This window comes from Doryrhamphus excisus, chromosome 1 (genome assembly GCF_030265055.1).
Source record: "Doryrhamphus excisus isolate RoL2022-K1 chromosome 1, RoL_Dexc_1.0, whole genome shotgun sequence".
NCBI lineage: Eukaryota > Metazoa > Chordata > Actinopteri > Syngnathiformes > Syngnathidae > Doryrhamphus > Doryrhamphus excisus.
In genome coordinates this window covers 30,932,661-30,950,000 of record NC_080466.1, presented here as the reverse complement: position 1 = coordinate 30,950,000, position 17,340 = coordinate 30,932,661, and the positions used below count along the sequence as shown (strand labels likewise).

The following is a 17,340-nucleotide window of genomic DNA, read 5'->3' as shown; positions in this document are numbered from 1 at the left end:
AAAAAAAACAAATTATGTCTCAAGATCCTGCTCAAATGTTCACATTTTATTAGCTGTGGAAAAAATGCAGAGTATACAGTCTGTGCGCTAACCACTCGACCGCCGTGCCACCCGCAAAAAGTTCATATTAATCAAAAATGACACGTTAAATAAACTGAAAATAACTGAATTAATAATTTTGAGCATTCGGATTTACTGTGTCTTTAATTGTTTTTAAGTTAATCTTACTTAATATAGCCATAGTTCAATTTAGTCAAAACATATGAGTTAAAAGTACTCAAAAATGGAACATGTTAAATGAACTTGACATAATTAAGTCATTAGAACTTTTTTAAGAGTATGCATAACTTCATTTGTGTAAGTCAGGGGTATCAAACACGCGGCCCGCGGGCCACTAGTTTGAGGCCCCCGCCTTGATATGAAAGTTTAATGTTAGTGCGGCCCGCGCAAGTTTGATATGGATGCTGTATGGTATCATGTACCCAGAAAAAATTATTACATTTGATTAATGTTCATGTTAAAGGTTAAATAACTGTTAATAGTTATCCTCCCTATCCGTGTGGAAGTGGTAAGTTTTTGGCTATTTTAAGTTTAAAGGAAATAACTTGAAGGCTACCGTTTAGGTCGCTAGCTCTCTAGTTTGCGAGTTAGCATGTGTCTCAAAACCCTGCAGTTGCGCAATATGTTGTAAATAAAAAGAGTATAAATGTGATTATAGTCGTGTTTTGTCATGTCTACAGGGCTCTAATAATGCTTTGTTCATTTTATAAAAACTATATGTGGTTTCTTAAGTTTTTATTATTTGCCGTTTTATTATTATTTGTTTATTACTGATTGATTTTCTTTATTCTTGATTTATTTATTTTTCACCTTATTTTGTGCAGAAAAATAAAAATTAAGATCTCTGAGAGTAGTGGAATGTATTACCAGAGCTTTTATTGTAGAAAATCGAAACCAAAGCACTGAAAAAGTTTGTATATTTTTCTGTTTTTAATAAATGCGTTTTTTCTTTTTTTTGGAAAACCTGATGCGGCCCAGCCTTGCCCAGACCCTTGCTCCAGTGGCCCCCAGATGACAACCGCTGAAAGAAGGCGACGACGTACCTAATGACACCCGAGCAGGGACGGCCCTGCGGTCGATCCAGAACGACACCCAGGACAGCATGACCATGAGCGTGGCGGGGAAGTACGTCTGCAGCAGGAAAAAGAAGATGTAACGCCGCAATGTGAAGTTGATGTACAGGCGGTTGTACCAGCCTGGGGACAGAGTAAGTAAACAAAATGTTAGCATTCTTTGTAAACACAGATGTTACAACCCTGGATCTGATCACATTTGTCCATCTTGTTCTTCACGGTACCTGTGCTGCTGTAGAACGCTAATCTGGATGTTGTGTGAAACTTCTGGATGAGGAACTGAGACAGAGAAATCCTGTCGTCGGTACTCAGGGACTCGTCGCCGCTTTTCCAGTACAGCATCAGGTCTTCATCTGTGTAAGCATCTGCAAAAACACAACACTTTGGATGCTAGCCATTCCAGTAACGGCAATTGGATTACAAACACATAATATCTTACATAACATATAACGTCGTAATAAGCACGGCTGCTCTACTCGCCCATTGACCTTTTGTTCACTACTACTACTACTACTACTACTATTACTAGCCAAACCGCTAGTCAATAAGATTGGTAATGGTAATGGTTTTATTTCATTTGAACATGCATCAGATTACAATTGAATGCATCCCATAATCAGTTCCCAGTTGCATTTGTTCACTTCCTGCTTTCCTAATATAGCTTATGTTGTTTTTTTGTGTTTTGTTTTTTAAAAAAAAAAAATTTCACGTACCGAAGTAAGAGGTGATATGACCATTGCACTGCGCAATCAAGGGGAAAACACTGCCCCCCGGCGTTTTGGTAGAGAATTGCAAGTCACTACATGAATACTTACAGCTCTCCAGCTCCAGGGTGCATGTCTGGGAATCCAACGGAAAACGACTGAAATCCATGTTGCATGCGGCCGTCACTGTAACCCTGCAGAATGGGGAAAAAAAAATCATTTTCATGGGAGTGGGGAATCATGTTGGATGGTATTAATTACTCTTAAGACAAATAAGTACAGTCGTCCCTTGGTTAGCGCGGTTAATTGATTCCAGACCCGACAGTGATAAGTGAATTTCCACCAAGTAGGATTCAATATTAATAAATTGAATATTTTGGTAGTTAGAGCATAGGAAACCTGTTTATGCCTTTCTACATATGCTTTTTAACATTAGTAGAGTCCTGTAAACATGACATAACACCCCTATAGTCACATTTAGACTTGTATTACCTAGGGGTGTGTATTGGCAAGAATCTGGCGATACGATACGTATTACAATACGATATATCACGATACTGTTAACAAGGTGATATTTTGTTTTTCTTATAGTTAAAAATTATTTCCTGGAAAAACTGAATTACACATTTTTATTTGATTAGAACAGTATGTTATGCTGTATCACAAACTTTCCTCTGTGTAGCATTTGGATGAATAAAGCTTTAACATTCAGCTTTAAATTTACCAAAAAAAAGCCATAAAATAAATATAATAAATTTAATAAATTAAATTATGTCTCAAGGTCCTGCTCACAAACTTAAAGTGTAGCATTTGGATAAATAAAGCTTTAACATCCAGCTTAAAATTATTTTTTTAAATTAATTAATAAATTAAATAATTCATAATAATAATATAAATAATAATAATTAATACATTTAAAAACCCATAAAAAACAAAATGGATAAAAAGACAAAATAGCATTAAGATTGAACATTTGTAAAAAAAAAAAAAATGGCAAAAAGGATGTAAAAGTTCATACTAAGTTGATATTATTATATTATTTTATTTTGACGAAATGAGCGGTACAGCAATCGGCTTTCGCTAGCTCCGTCGCTATGACGCTTTCTACGCTCAAAATCAACTTTCTGAAAGCACAAAAATGTGGCATTAATTACATTTCCCTTTCACGGTTTTATTCGTAGCTTTTCTGCTTTAAATCCATTTTTACAATTTCCAATCAAAAGACAGCAAATGGCCCCCGGCCACACTTTGGACACCCCTACATTGACTACGTAAGTGCTGCCACCTAACCATCGGAGGTTTCAATTCCAATCAGAAATGAACCTTTGCCGTGTCTGCACTTGAATAAATACCATATACAGATAAATGATAAATACCTAAAAATATCCATATCGTACTTTTTAATATCGATACAGTATCGTGGAACGACGTATCGCGATATATTGCCGAAACGATATTTTCTTCCACCCCTAATATTACCCGATACAGTAGACATAATAATAATATAAAATAAGCCATCCTGTCGTCACCTCAGACTGTAGAGGACGTGACCATCAGGGAAGACCCTCAGCATGATGTTCTCAGTGGTGGTGTCATGAATGAAAGATCTCTTGGAGTGGACAAAGAACACGTCAGGCACCCAGATTTTCTTGACCAGGCGTCCGTCAAACGTCATGCTCTTGTTGGTGGAACTGGGGAAGGCCAACCTCTCATCCTTCCAGTAGTGACGCAGATACAGGGTCATAGTGAAGTCCTGGGAAAAAAATAATAACAGAAGATTGAACCCAACAAAGCGTGTCCGTGATTGTTTTGCCATGAGTCGTTTCATGAATTCAATTATTTCTCACTTTCAGCTTCTACTTTTATTTTGATCACGGCTGCAAAACAACCCAAAATGTATCTAAATAAGGTTGCAAATGTTAGCGAAGGTGAGAGAGACTGTTGAATTCAAGAAATAAGTCATGGCAAAACACAAAGGCGGTGTCCGTGTTGATCTCGCCGCCATATCGTGTCTTTGTCAACATGTAAAAGTAACCTAAAATCTTAATTTATCCCTTTTTTTTTTTTAATTCGCCAATACTATGGATTTAGAATTGTTTATGCATGAAAAACTATTACTGTACAACTGTGGCCTAACTGTGTTAGCGAGCTAAGAACTACAAAGTCAACCGCCGATGACATCATGACTTCTGCTTTCTATTTGCATGTATTAGCAAGCTAATAGGCTACAAAATACACGTTTTGTGATTTTAAAAAGTACAGTTCTACGACAAGATGCGTGTTTTATTATCAGTTACCTGAAAATGTACACAAACCGTAGCGACATTTTGGCCAAAAAATTGCTAACATGCTAACTTGGCTTAAGCTAACTGAGATTCCATATTATTTGAACGAATGTTCTTTTTTTCATGAACTAAAATTGTAATTATTCTCAATATAATAGTTTTTGTTCATATTTATGGGTGTCTTATTGATTCGGTCCTTTTTCATAGGGTCTCATCGATACTCCACTAAGACAATAATCGTTATTTGCAGCACTAATGTTCGCAATTTGATGAGAAAAAAATGTTTGCCTAAAATATATCTGCTTTTTTTTCCGTTTTGTTTTTAATCACCATTAACAAATTATTGGATCGATACCAAAATGTAATCCAGCCGGCGTACGCCGCAGCTTTAAGACATGAGATAATGTCATCAGGAGAGATTAACAGTCGTCCTGTGTCACATCAAGCGATATCTGTCTGCTGTGCTTACTGAGCTTACGTAACATCAGGATGGCGGGTTTTTAGATTCCGCTTATGCTAACACAACAGATGGATGCTTTAATTACGTTACTCAACATGGAGCAAAACAAAACTTTAATTCTGGTGATCTTTCCGAAAAACAGCTGTTGAATGACAACATCTGAAATGATTCCCCGTAATCCAATCTTTTAAGCTTCCATCTTATGCCGTCACGGCGGCCAGCAGTGTTTATTTCACTTTTCTTTGTCTTGTTGCAAAGACACGGACATCTGTCCGTCTAACAAATCTATTAAAGGGGTGATACCATTGAAACCCCTGCTGAGTTTCTACGTTTATCCTGTTGTTTATCCTGTTATAAAAACACTCCATCCGTTTTATGCTAGCTTTATTGGATTTAAACTCATTGACGGGGTTCATAGTTAGTGCAACTGTTAGTCTAACTGCTTTTGTACAAACGTCTGAGCCCCGTGGAAAACACAGCAAATTTGGCTCGACAAAATGGAAAAAAAATGGTTCGCATTAGGGCTGGGTTAAACGATTATTTCTGTAATCGATTCATCAAAAAAATAGTTTTTCGATGCTTCGATTAATCCCTGAAAAGTCCCTGATTAGTCCCTAGAAAATAGTTTTTCGATGCATCGATTAATCCCTGAAAGTCCCTGAAAACATAAACCACAAACACATGCACAGGTTAATAAAAATATATATCTCTAAATGATCTGCCAATCACTCACCATATCTACTTCTGATATGCTGTCCAAACTCTCCACCTGAACATCCACGCCGACAGGAACGGCTGGACCTGAAGACACATTGGATTCAAAAGATGAATGTCACAGCGACTCGTAGCGTACTCGGGTAGTAGCTCTTTCCCACAAGCCCAGTATTTAGGTCTTGATTTAGTTCTCTGTAAATCACTATTGTCTGCCGTTGGAGGAAGGTACAGTAGAACCTTGGTTAGCATCATTAATCTATTCCAGGAGGTCTGACTCTTAACCAAAATGTATGCTAACTGAATCTATTTTGTCCATAATAAATAATGTAAATCCAATTTATCCGTTCCAAACAGCCAAAAAACTAATTTTTGTTTCTTCTTTGCTATTGTTGTGCCTGGTAAAGAAGGCGACCATCGGTGGAGAATAATAATAATAATAATAATAATAATAATAATAATAAACATTACGATTACAATAGGGCTTTCGCACTGGTCAGTGCTAGAGCCATAATAATAATAATAATAATAATAAACATTACTATTACAATAGGGCTTTCGCACTTGTCAGTGCTAGAGCCATAATAATAATAATATAATAAACATTACTATTACAATAGGGCTTTCGCACTGGTCAGTGCGAAAGCCATAATAATAATAATAAACATTACTATTACAATAGGGCTTTCGCACTGGTCAGTGCTAGAGCCATAATAATAATAATAATAATAATAATAAACATTACTATTACAATAGGGCTTTCGCACTGGTCAGTGCTTGTGCCATAATAATAATAATAATAATAATAAACATTACGATTACAATACTGGTCAGTACTCAAGCCCTAAAAATGAGTCATTCGCTAATGACATCATAGACAGATGACTTCCAGTTAGCATTTTGTTAGCAAGCTATGTATGCTAACAGGACATTTTCTGAAAGTTCTGTTATTTCCGTCGAACATGCTTTTCCACGCAGAGCGAGGGGAATCACCTCGCACCACAAAGTGATTGGTGGAGATAATCTTTAGTGACGTTACACAAAAGAGGGGACTCGGGCTCCAAATCAGCCTGATTATTTTTTTGGACGTGTGTTCCAGGCTTAACTCGTGCCTCACTCGTAGCAGCTGTTAGCAGAGTTAGTGTAGTGCCTACACTTCCTCACGCCATATGGCACGCATCACGTGCCACGCTAAACTTTCAGTGCCAGCTGCAAAAATACCATATTGACCTGAATACAGTAGCTTTTCACGGGGGTTACGTTCCACGCCGACCACCCGATGACGAAAATGCGTGAGTAAAGGATATGGAAATGTCAATTATTGACATTATTGGCTCATTCCACTACCTCCAAACCCTCCTGCTAGCTTGACGTAGAAGTTTTTGCTTTCCCCGTTCAATTGCCAATGACGATAACAAGACGATGAAAAAACTGTACCTGCAAAGGCGGGTCTCATGGTGAAGTCGTGATCGTCGATTTGGAGAAGGTGGGCGTTCTTCACCCTCCTGGTTTTGGTTCCATCTGCGGCTTTCTTTGACTTTGGACTGACAAAGCAGACAGGAGGGATTTCAGTGTTTACTCGGATTCCGTGTTGCCGGGGCGGTCTGCTATAGTCCCATATCTCTGACTCATCTCTGATATACACACATGAAGAAAAAAGTATCATTCAATAATTAAGTAACAAAAATACATTAAGTATACAGTATTTCATCTAAATATTTATAATTACTTTTATATTATGTAAAACATTAAATATAATATACAATAATGTATTATAATGTAAAATATAAATTCATAATGAAAATATATATTAATGCATAGTATACATTGAAAATATTTAATGAAAAATAACTAATATATACTAAAATTATATTCAATTTGTATTCAAATGTATATTCAAATGTAATATTACTAATTAAATTGTATAATGCATTTTGACAGTATAATACTGTATGTACACATATTTATATATGTATTATACAAAAAGGTTTATTACAAACAAATAAATTAAAATATTTGAATATAATTGCAATGTTACCATTTTTTATTTAAAAATAAATATGATACATAATATAAATTAAATTGATTTGATTATAGAAAATAAAAATAATACTGTATGTACACATTATATTTATATATTATACAAAAAGTTTATTACATACAAATGAATAAATTAAAATATTTGAATATAATTGCAATGTTACAATTTATTTAAAAATAACTATGATACATAATATAAATTAAATTGATTTGATTATAGAAAATAAAAATAATTATATAATCTATGCACGTGTCCCGACTTGAGGGACACCCTGTTAACATTTGCTACATAGACTCCGCCCCGTATTTAAGTAATCGAACTTAAAAATGACCAAATTCCCAACACAAGTGTAATTATACTGATTATATATCTTATGAATGAGGTAAATATTTGTTTTTTCTTTAAAAAAATAAATAAAAAATGTGAATGAACTTTCCACACTTACGTGCCCAACGTGTGATTCTCTGTCGGCCATCGTTTTTTCCTGCTTTTCTGTCTCCGACAGTCCCCGATTACAAGCAGGCACAACAACAATAGCAAAATCCTTGCAAAACAACGCATAGTCGTGGGAAAGTCATACAGCGATACGATCTACGTCTGCTTTACCAGATCCTTTCCGTGTCGTCTACATTTCTTGGCCAAGAAAGAAAGCGAAAGAGAGCGAGCGAGAGAGATAGAGAGAGAGAGCAAGTGTGGCTGGAAGGTTTGCTGTTTGCACTTCAGCAGCATCTGCACCCAGCAGGGGCGGATTTAGGATGGCAGCACATCCGGGGCTTAGTCCAGATGGGAGATGACACTTTGGGTTGTTTGTGCTCAATACCAAAAATGTGCTACGGAACATTTTATTCATGCCAGATAACTGAAACGGTAAATAAAAATGTATTTACCGTCTTATTAGCATTTTTTGCTATTGTGACAACTTTAATTATTGTTATTATTTTTCCAGGTACCAGAAATGTTTGGTGTGTGAGGAGTTTGGTGAGGTCGTGGTCGGCTTTGAAAAGGTATGACTTTCACAACTTGGTCGTTCCATTGTCTGGGAATTGAACGCAGTACCTTTTTGGATTGGCGGACCTGGGTTAGTGCTACCTCTCGGGTGACCAGAGTGGGGGTTCCAACTGCAGGGGTCCACAATGTCAACCTTCCAATGAATCGAACATCAGCTACATCGGGTTTTCATCCTGGTTGTAGAATACCCGGATAAGCTTTTGTAAAACTCCCTTAAGTCAAAGCTGTAAAGGGACGCATTTTGGAACATTTTAATGAAGCAAATAAACACACCCTAGAGCCTAGACCTCAATCATACAGCCACTCAACACAAAGCAAAACAGGGCTGTTATCATTGAGCATAGAATAGAATACATTATACATGTTTATACATGGATAGAAAACAATAACAGCACCTATGTTGTCTTTTATTGGGGCCAGGCTTGCATGGGAAATCATAGCCAAAGTGTCACATGGTACGAATGGCCTTCTTCTTGAACCAATGCTTTGTTGCTTAGGCCATGCTTGTTGGGTTATTGTCATTCTGGAGGACCCAACCGTGACCCATCTTCAGTGTTCTCCATAGATGTTCTATGGGATTAATGTGTATCATCTTGGGCTACTCTTTGTTACCTTGGCAATACGTTTTGGTTTATTGTCATTCTGGAGGACCCAACCATGACCCATCTACAGTGTTCTCCATAGATGTTCTATGGGATTATGGTCTGGAGATTGACTAGGCCACTCCAAGAGCTTACTGTGTGTCCTCTTGAGCCACTCTTGTTGCCTTGGCCATACGTTTTGGTTTATTGTCATTCTGGAGGACCGAAACCATGACCCATCTTCAATGTTCTCCATCAATGTCTTCCAGGATTATGGTCTGGAGATTGACTAGACCACTCCAAGAGCTTACTGTGTGTCTTCTTGATCCACTCTTGTTGCCTTGGCTATACGTTTTGGTTTATTGTCATTCTGGAGGACCCACCCTTGACCCATCTACAGTGTTCTCCTTAGATGTTCTCTGGGACTGTGTGTCTTCTTGAGCCACTCTTGTTGCCTCAACCATTTGTTTTGGTTTATTGTCATTCTGGAGGACCAAACCATGACCCATCTTCAGTGTTCTCCATAGATGTTCTCTGGGATTAATGTTTTAACTTCTTGAACCACTCTTTTGTTGCCTCGGCCATTTGTTTTGGTTTATTGTCATTCTGATGGACCCACCCTTGACCCATCTACAGTGTTCTCCATAGATGTTCTATGGGATTATGGTCTGGAGATTGACTAGGCCACTCCAGGAGTTTACTATGTGTCTTCTTGATCAACTCTTGTTGCCTTGGCCATACCTTTGCTTTTATTGTCGTTCTGGAGGACCCACCCTTGACCCGTCTTCAGTGTTCTCCATAGCTGTTCATATCTTTGTAAGTGGCTGAACCTACACCCCCCCCCCCCCCAATATATATATAGACATAATGGGACTGCTATTTATATGCTGTCGTTTCTGTACTTGTTAAAAGATGGTTAGATGTGTGAAAAATTAATTGAAAAAAAAATCTCCCAGTTCCCTGAGAGTCCCTGGAGTGGACATACAGGAAGTGGTGAAGTATTTGCTTTGACGTAAACAAGCAGGGACTCGAACAACAGTGACAGATGCGCTATCACAATCCTAAATGCCACTTTATGATCTTTGGTCAGACCTTTTACCGTCCCGAGGACGTCGGCAACCAGTCTTTGTTGTCCCAACTCATCAAGTCCTGGAATTGCTAAAAAAAAATGTCCGCTTAGGTCGATGTTGACATCCGATGAAGACGATGGTTTCCCAGGTTGCATCGTCGTTGAATATTTTAGCTGAATCTGGAATAGTGGTTACTAGCCGTGACTCCGAAATCGGACATTTTTGGGCATATCAATTCCGCCACTCGCTAGTGATCCCGGAAAGTAACCCTAAAGTTCCTACTGAATTTAGGTTGGGAATATTTGCGTTACTTCATGTAATCGGCCGCAAAAGCTTAAACCAATCAGTTTCCTGAACCGCACAACCTTTGTGAATCCTGTTTGAAATCTCAACGTTTAACAAAAACGGTCTTTAAAAGTATATTTTAGAAGCTTTTGGTGTAGTATTAGACTTACGTTACGTAATACGTCTTGTACTGTGTACTCTTTGGTCCCAGAACAAAAATACCAACAGGAACGCTAAACTGCGCCAAACAAAGTACGTACTTTTGAATATTTCTGGTGTGAACACATCATACAATCTATCTTTTGCAAAAACTCTACTCTTGTTGAGGTGTTGCCATTTAATTAAATTAGGTCATATCATTAAAAAGATGAGGCGTTTGAGTGCTTGGTAAACACAAACGCTCCTCTTAAAAATATAAGAACCAAATGACGCTGATTAAAAATCACAGAGAAGGTGTTGTGGGTTAAGCGGCAAAAAAAAAAGTGGGACGACGCAATGTCATTTTCCAGTGGACACGGAGGAAACCGACGGCGCACGTCACAGCTCGTAATCGAACTTGTACTCGTGCGCCAGGTAAATCCGACGGAAGATAAGAGCAGCCAGAGCAAACGTGAGCACCACAATGAGCACGACGGAGCCGGTGTGGCTTTCATCTCGCGGCTGGTGAGTGGCCGCCATGAAGGCTGGCCTGTTGGGGGCGTCTGCTGGGGTTCTCTGGGCGTGCGGCGTGGGGCGTTGACGTGGGCTGACGGGGCGAGGAGACGGTGGTCTTTCCTCGTCAGTAGCGGGCGACGCCTCTGCCTGTGGAGGAGGATAATAATACCCCGTATTAAGGTGGACCACCACTTTTGTCTCTGTTTCTATGGTCTTTGAATGCACCATAGTTGCTGTGATATGTCAAAGATCACATAACCAACGTGAGGGAATGATCCTACCTGCTCAGGCAGGGGTCCATCACCAGCTTCCGGGACGTCAGAAGTGGGCGTGTCTTCCTGGGTAGAACCTTCACTGCTGGTACCTTCACTCCCTCTTGCTTGTTGACTTGATGAAGTCGACTCGGTCTGCATGGATACACAGGAAAATGTTTACACAGTGATACATGTACTTTTGCTGTCAATTATTAAATAATCAAGGATTAACCCATTTTCTGATTAGCTGACAACTATTTTGGCATTTAATTAATATCTTTTGTTTGTTTATTTTTTTAAATGTCCTCTGATTTCAAACAGTATTATGTTTGTGTTTTAGCCAAAACAAGATATTGCATGTATGCACACTCTGTGTGTATGCTAGTGGCCCCGCCTCCACCCACTGAGGAATAGACTCGCATGCACATAGCAATGTATTAAGTTTATTTTCATTTATTGTGTGATTGATTTATTATTGTGACTATTTTGGAACTATTTTAATTTTATATAATTTATAATATAATTTTTAATATTTAAAGATTTTGTTAGACAAGACCACTAATAATTGAACATAATTGAGCATTTGTCTATTAGCTTTTTCAAGCTACAACCTTTTGAAATAGTAATATTAAGTGATTTTTTTTCATTGTTTTTACAGGACAAAAAAACATTTTCTCTGAACTATGCCAATAAAAAACTAGCCACAAGTTGCAAATGGTCTCCATGTTCTTGTCTATACATACACAAATAATAATACTTAATAATACACCCAGTAAACCCACAGAACCATCACAATCAATTTACTAAGAATAGGAGTACCTCAAGGCTCTATCATTGGTCCCTTTAATAGTTTTTAGTAGTTTATATATATATATATATATATATATATATTATTATAATTATTATACACAAATACTACCTAACATCCCGACCAAACCTACTCCATCATGGTTGTTTGGGTTAGATTCCTACCTTGAAGTTGATTTGTTGAGCCAGCTCCTTCGCCTTGTGGTCCCCTGGGCTGGGGTTGCTGTTGGGGGTCAAAGCCAAGAGTGCCGAGTGCATTGAGCAGTTGCACGTCTCGCAGCAAAAGTCCTGAGACCTGCAGGGTTGCATACAGAACACAGTATTCGTTACGGTGGTCCTCGTGTTACGATGTTTAGTGTGGCTAAACATCCGCAGCTAAGTACTCACTCCACTGTACAAGAAGACACAGATGGGAGGTAAACATCACTGTTCTTGTTTTAAAGTTTTAAGCTTTTTCCCTTCAAACATTTAAGTTCATCACGCAGCAACTTGATACTCAACAGGTATCTAGGAAATACAGTATATTCATTCATTCATTTTCTACCGCTTTTTCCTCGCAGGGGGTGCTGGAGCCTATCCCAGCTGTCTTCGGGCGAGAGGCGGGGTACACCCTGGACTGGTGGCCAGCCAATCACAGGGCACATATAGACAAACAACCATTCACACTCACATTCATACCTATGGACAATTTGGAGTGGCTAATTAACCTAGCATGTTTTTGGAATGTGGGAGGAAACCGGAGTACCCGGAGAAAACCCACGCATGCACGGGGAGAACATGCAAACTCCACACAGAGATGCCCGAGGTTGGAATTGAACACTGGTCTCCTAGCTGTGAGGTCTGCGCGCTAACCACTCGACCACCGTGCCACCCAATACAGTATATACACATACATGGATGGAGCTGCAATGTTGCCTGGAGCCCAGATCCCACAAGGTGGCTGACTTCATCGCAACGACCCAATTAATGGCTTGCTCAGAAAAAATGCCTTATCTTAAACTCGTATTCGTACATGTTTGTATATTTCTGATGTGGAGGCTCGGAGTGTGATGAATTGAGTATCTTATCTACTGTATCTACGGTATAATGATCTGCTGTTTCTTATGGGTTGGACAAGCTCGTTGCGGGTGAATTTAGCTATAGATTAGCCGCACCGCAGTTTAAGATACAGTTAATCTTACAGTAATAATCTATTTATTTGATATATACAAAAAAATCTGACTTAATTATCATAACACAACTTTTTACACATTTTCTGAATTTGATTTTCTTTGTTCTGGTAATATTGCAATTTTTTTTTTCTTTTTGACGTTCCTCCTCTCAATATTGGGCTCTGAAATAAATTATTCCATCTCATTTGAAGTGAGGATTGTGTCCCCTGGAGGACCCCCCAGTTCTGATGAAGGGCAAGCTTGCTCATGATCCCTCCAGAGAACAATAGCTTTGAGACTTAGAAGTTCTGATTTCAGTTTCCATACGGAAGAACTGCATCCAGCATCATTGTTGTAACGCCATCATGACAAATATAATATAGCTTTAACTATTTTGGACATACCCAAAATAAATAAATTTTTTCCTTGTACCTACGGGGTCGTCTTATAGATTATATTTACATCCTTACACATCATAACCCAAATTCAACACCTACCCCAATCATGAAATAACAAGCGCCTGTACTGAAATAAATTCTTCATAACCCGCAAGGCATGCTGGGAAGCCTACATGCACATTACACAGCATGCATGAATGCTAGCTACTACTGTACTGTTGTTTGTTTGCCCCCCACATATTTTCAAACACGACAATGTATACAAGGTGGTAAATAAATAATAAAGTTTTGAACTACAAATCGGGGGCTGCACGGCGTCCAAGTGGTTACAATTTCAATTCCACCCTCGGGCATCTCTGTGTGGAGTTTGCATGTTCTCCCCGTGCATGCATGGGTTTTTTTTTATCCGGGTACTCCGGTTTCCTCCCACATTCCAAAAACATGCTAGGTTAATTAGCCACTCCAAATTGTCCATAGGTATGAATGTGAGTGTGAATGGTTGTTTGTCTATATGTGCCCTGTGATTGGCTGGCCACCAGTCCAGGGTGTACCCCGCCTCTCGCAATGAAGACAGCTGGGATAGGCTCCAGCACCGGTAAACGGTAGAAAAATGAATGAATGAACTAGAAATCTTACTTTTTTGCAAGGACCCTCCTCTCCTCTGGTGTGTAATCAAGGGATCCAATGGCACCCTCTCCTCTGGTTGGCATGAATCCAATTATGGCAATGAGAGCGGTTCGTACTAAAAAAAACAGACAAAATATTCAGTGCATCATCAAAATAAATGTTTGTGCAAGTCGTTGGTGGAGGTGGGGGGTCATGGAGATCCAGTTCATGCACATTCACAATGGATTCTAACTAACAGATCATTAAAACATAAAAGTGTTGCATGAAGTGTATTTCCCCTACTGTAAGTGAAATAATGATGAATGTTGACATCGCTCATACACACATTTGTCAAGAGTTGTAGTTTAAAATGCTGGGAAAGACAGCCAAGGTTACAGCACACTGCAGCTGTGCACACGGGCCTTCTCAGAACTTTGTTACATAACAGTAAATACGTTTTTTTTTTTTTGTTTTTTTTTTAGCTGCGTAAGCTGAGATTTATACCAGGACATCCCTCTTGCATCTGTACTTTACTCACACACTCTACTCTACTGTTGAAGGCTGCATTTAAAATATTTGAATAATCTTCTCATTCCCATTCCGTTCTATGAAGGAAAATATAATGGTAATGGTTTTATTTCATTTGAACATGCATCAGATTACAATTGAATGCATCCCATAATCAGTTCCCAGTTCCACATGTCCAAAAGGAGTAGGAAGAAGCAAAGCTTATTAAATCCTACCCCTCCATCTGGTACTTTTACAATCAGTAACTGTTACATTTGTTCACTTCCTGCTTTCCATAATACAGTTTTTTTTTTAATAATGTACCGAAGTACTCGGTGATATGAGCATCCAATGCCATAATGGGTACCATAGTAAGTGTCAATATAGTGATATATATAGCACATCATGACTGGTTCAAGACTCTTCATCCTTGTATTTAGCAAACATCAACTGCTTGTATTGTTTCTTGAATTGGCTCATCGTTGTGCATTGTTTGATTTCCTTACTCAATCCATTCCATAGTTTGATTCCACATACTGAAATGCTATGGCTAGCATAACGTAGTCCTAGCATAGAAGTGTTTCAAATGTACTTCTTCCCTGAGATCATATTTCTCCTCTCTTGTAGAGAAGTATTGGATGACATGTTTAGCTAATTGCTTATTTTTAGCCTTATGCATTATTTTAGCATAAAGAAGATGAACTATATCAGCAAGTTTAAGTAATTCTGATTTTAGAAATAAGGAGTATGTTCTCTGTAGGCGGCATTATGAATTATCCTTACTGACCTTTTTTTGCAGTACATTTAGCGAGTGAAGATTGCTTTTATAGTTATTAGCCCATATTTCCACACAATAAGTAAGATATGGTAGAACCAGAGAGCAATAAAGAGTAAATGGTAGCTTTAAAAGATGAGTTTGCAGTATCATCAGTAGCAGGGTACCCAAACGTGGTACCATAATAGCACCAATGCTGATGGTAAAATGTTAGTAGGGTGAATATTTACAAAAAAAAGGAAAACGTTCACTCGTAGTGATGCTTTCTAAACACAAGCTAGACTCGGAGGGGAACCTACTGCTCCATGAAGGTTGCCAGGTCTCTGGGTGGTGGCCAGAAATGCTCAGACAAATCTTCTTCCCAACTTCGAATCTTCCATTTGGCTGGATGGGGACACACAAATATGACAATTATTATTAGTAGTAGTAGTATTACTCCACATTTTGATTTTGTGTAGTTTATCTTACTGTAAGAAGGATGATGCTGGGTGGCTTCATGGGGTATTCCGGGGGAAGAACAATCCTGCCATGGTAAACCCCGCCATCAAAATCTGAATCTGGGGGACCGCGTACGGAGAAGTGCCACTCAAATAGGTTATCCTGAAAGGGTATTAGAAAGATGGTAGCGTTACTGTAAACTCATTTGGGGACACCAAACTAACTTACTTACTTCCAATGGCTGGGCATGGTAGTGCTCCGTAGGATCTCTCAATTCAGCAGCTTCTTTCATTAACCTCTTTACCGCTGGGAAGATGAAACAAAACACGGAAGTCAGTTCCGGTCGGCATTGTTGTCTTTTCACATAATCGGTACTTATGGGTATTTGTCTCCATTAACGCTTGGGAGACAGCACAAAGTCCAAAAAAGCTAACAAATCAGCGAAACACTGCATTCTTGTGTTTGTATGCCATGCGTCGTCGTGTAGCTATCGCGAGATCTCGAGGTCTCGTGTTCGCAAACCAATGTTATGTTTATAATTGAACTATGGAAACGTGTAGTAACCACAAAACATCATAAAACAGAATTGTAACATTTATGAATATGTATAGAAATAATATAATGTAATAATATGGTGCTACTCAATGGATATCTACGCATGCGCAACGGTGATTAAACATGGACCAGCCACATGCTAGCGAGTCCCCTTATCGACGCAGTCCGCCCAGGTTTTATCCAAACCAGGACCCCCATTGCCACTTGGTTGCCATTCATGTAACATTTAACACAAGACCCCACTTTAAACGTGAATATTATCAAAACAACACATTTTCACTCGAGACACACTCTACGCTATCCAAATGTTATGCAAAACCTGATCACAGCGTCAAAAGGGAAATCATCTTTCATTCACTGTCGACATCATTTAATCATCTAAAAGTCGATTACTAATAGTAAAAATAATGGTGTTCAACTTACCTGGACTCTTGAGATTATATTTATTCTCCATAAGGGCCTCGAAAAACAAACTATCCTACTGTACTCGTGATATTAATTCGCCGTTAACAGTCACCGACGTTAGCTTGAGCTAGCTCTTTAAGCTAATATGGCTCAGTCTTCGCGTTTAAACATTCTAGCTGGAAGTATGGTCGACTTCGCCGTTTCAGCCTTCTGCTTCGTAGCTGGGAGACTTTACTATCTGAATCCAGACGCCACAATGTAATATTTAAGGAGTTTGTTTCGATTTCGCCCGAATCTGGAAATGTAAACAGGAAGTGACTGAGTGATATGAATGACGTGTCGGTTGCGAACGAATCGGCTGTTTGAGACGACTCTTCGATTGGAGCCGCTTCCTGTCTTCCTGCTGACCCCGGCTTTGTTCGGGTTCGGAGATGACAGTCACATTTTAACGCATTGAAATTACGCATTGAGGATTGGGATTGGGATCTTTTTGTGGCTCTTAATCAGGGGTG

At 38.8% G+C, this 17,340-nt stretch overlaps 2 protein-coding genes and 1 long non-coding RNA gene across 5 annotated transcripts in view; 1 reads left to right on the top strand and 2 right to left on the bottom strand.

The window, feature by feature from the left end:
• Nucleotides 1-8,078, bottom strand: part of LOC131127990 (gamma-aminobutyric acid receptor subunit rho-2-like) — an 8,950-nt gene extending 872 nt beyond the window's left edge. The window contains exons 1-7 of one of the 2 annotated variants that reach the window (XM_058070438.1): nt 7,780-8,078; nt 6,731-6,927; nt 5,316-5,383; nt 3,367-3,590; nt 1,949-2,031; nt 1,358-1,498; nt 1,104-1,256 (exon numbers count right to left, since the gene is read on the bottom strand). In XM_058070438.1, the coding sequence (XP_057926421.1) occupies nt 1,104-1,256; nt 1,358-1,498; nt 1,949-2,031; nt 3,367-3,590; nt 5,316-5,383; nt 6,731-6,927; nt 7,780-7,895 (982 nt within the window). In that variant the 5' untranslated portion in view covers nt 7,896-8,078. The remainder of the gene's footprint in view (nt 1-1,103; nt 1,257-1,357; nt 1,499-1,948; nt 2,032-3,366; nt 3,591-5,315; nt 5,384-6,730; nt 6,928-7,779) is intronic. The other variant, XM_058070448.1, reaches the window with a different exon arrangement.
• The window catches only part of LOC131128003 (uncharacterized), a 13,727-nt gene extending 1,764 nt beyond the window's left edge, over nt 1-11,963 (top strand). Inside the window, exons 2-4 of one of the 2 annotated variants that reach the window (XR_009129587.1) lie at nt 1,039-1,267; nt 1,372-1,490; nt 8,281-11,963. This is a non-coding gene — a long non-coding RNA (uncharacterized LOC131128003). Of the gene's footprint in view, nt 1-1,038; nt 1,268-1,371; nt 5,747-8,280 lie in introns of those variants that run through there. The other variant, XR_009129586.1, reaches the window with a different exon arrangement.
• On the bottom strand, nt 8,580-17,194 carry ube2j1 (ubiquitin-conjugating enzyme E2, J1). The gene is made up of 8 exons (XM_058070457.1): nt 16,847-17,194; nt 16,101-16,174; nt 15,899-16,030; nt 15,730-15,814; nt 14,179-14,284; nt 12,159-12,288; nt 11,214-11,339; nt 8,580-11,079 (listed from the first exon to the last, which is right to left on the bottom strand). The coding sequence occupies exons 1-8, from the start codon at nt 16,875-16,877 to the stop codon at nt 10,816-10,818; spliced, it is 948 nt and encodes a 315-aa protein (XP_057926440.1). The 5' UTR covers nt 16,878-17,194; the 3' UTR covers nt 8,580-10,815.
• Nucleotides 17,195-17,340: the final 146 nt, after the last annotated feature.

Excerpts from the sequence above, each read along its gene's own strand:
- ube2j1 (XM_058070457.1), bottom strand. The coding sequence starts at position 16,877 with ATGGAGAATAAATATAATCTCAAGAGTCCAG. Across the intron at positions 16,031-16,100 it reads ACCATGCCCAGCCATTGGAA|GATAACCTATTTGAGTGGCA; the intron begins GTAAGTAAGTTA and ends ATACCCTTTCAG. Across the intron at positions 14,285-15,729 it reads CTGGCAACCTTCATGGAGCA|TACGAACCGCTCTCATTGCC; the intron begins GTAGGTTCCCCT and ends TGTTTTTTTTAG.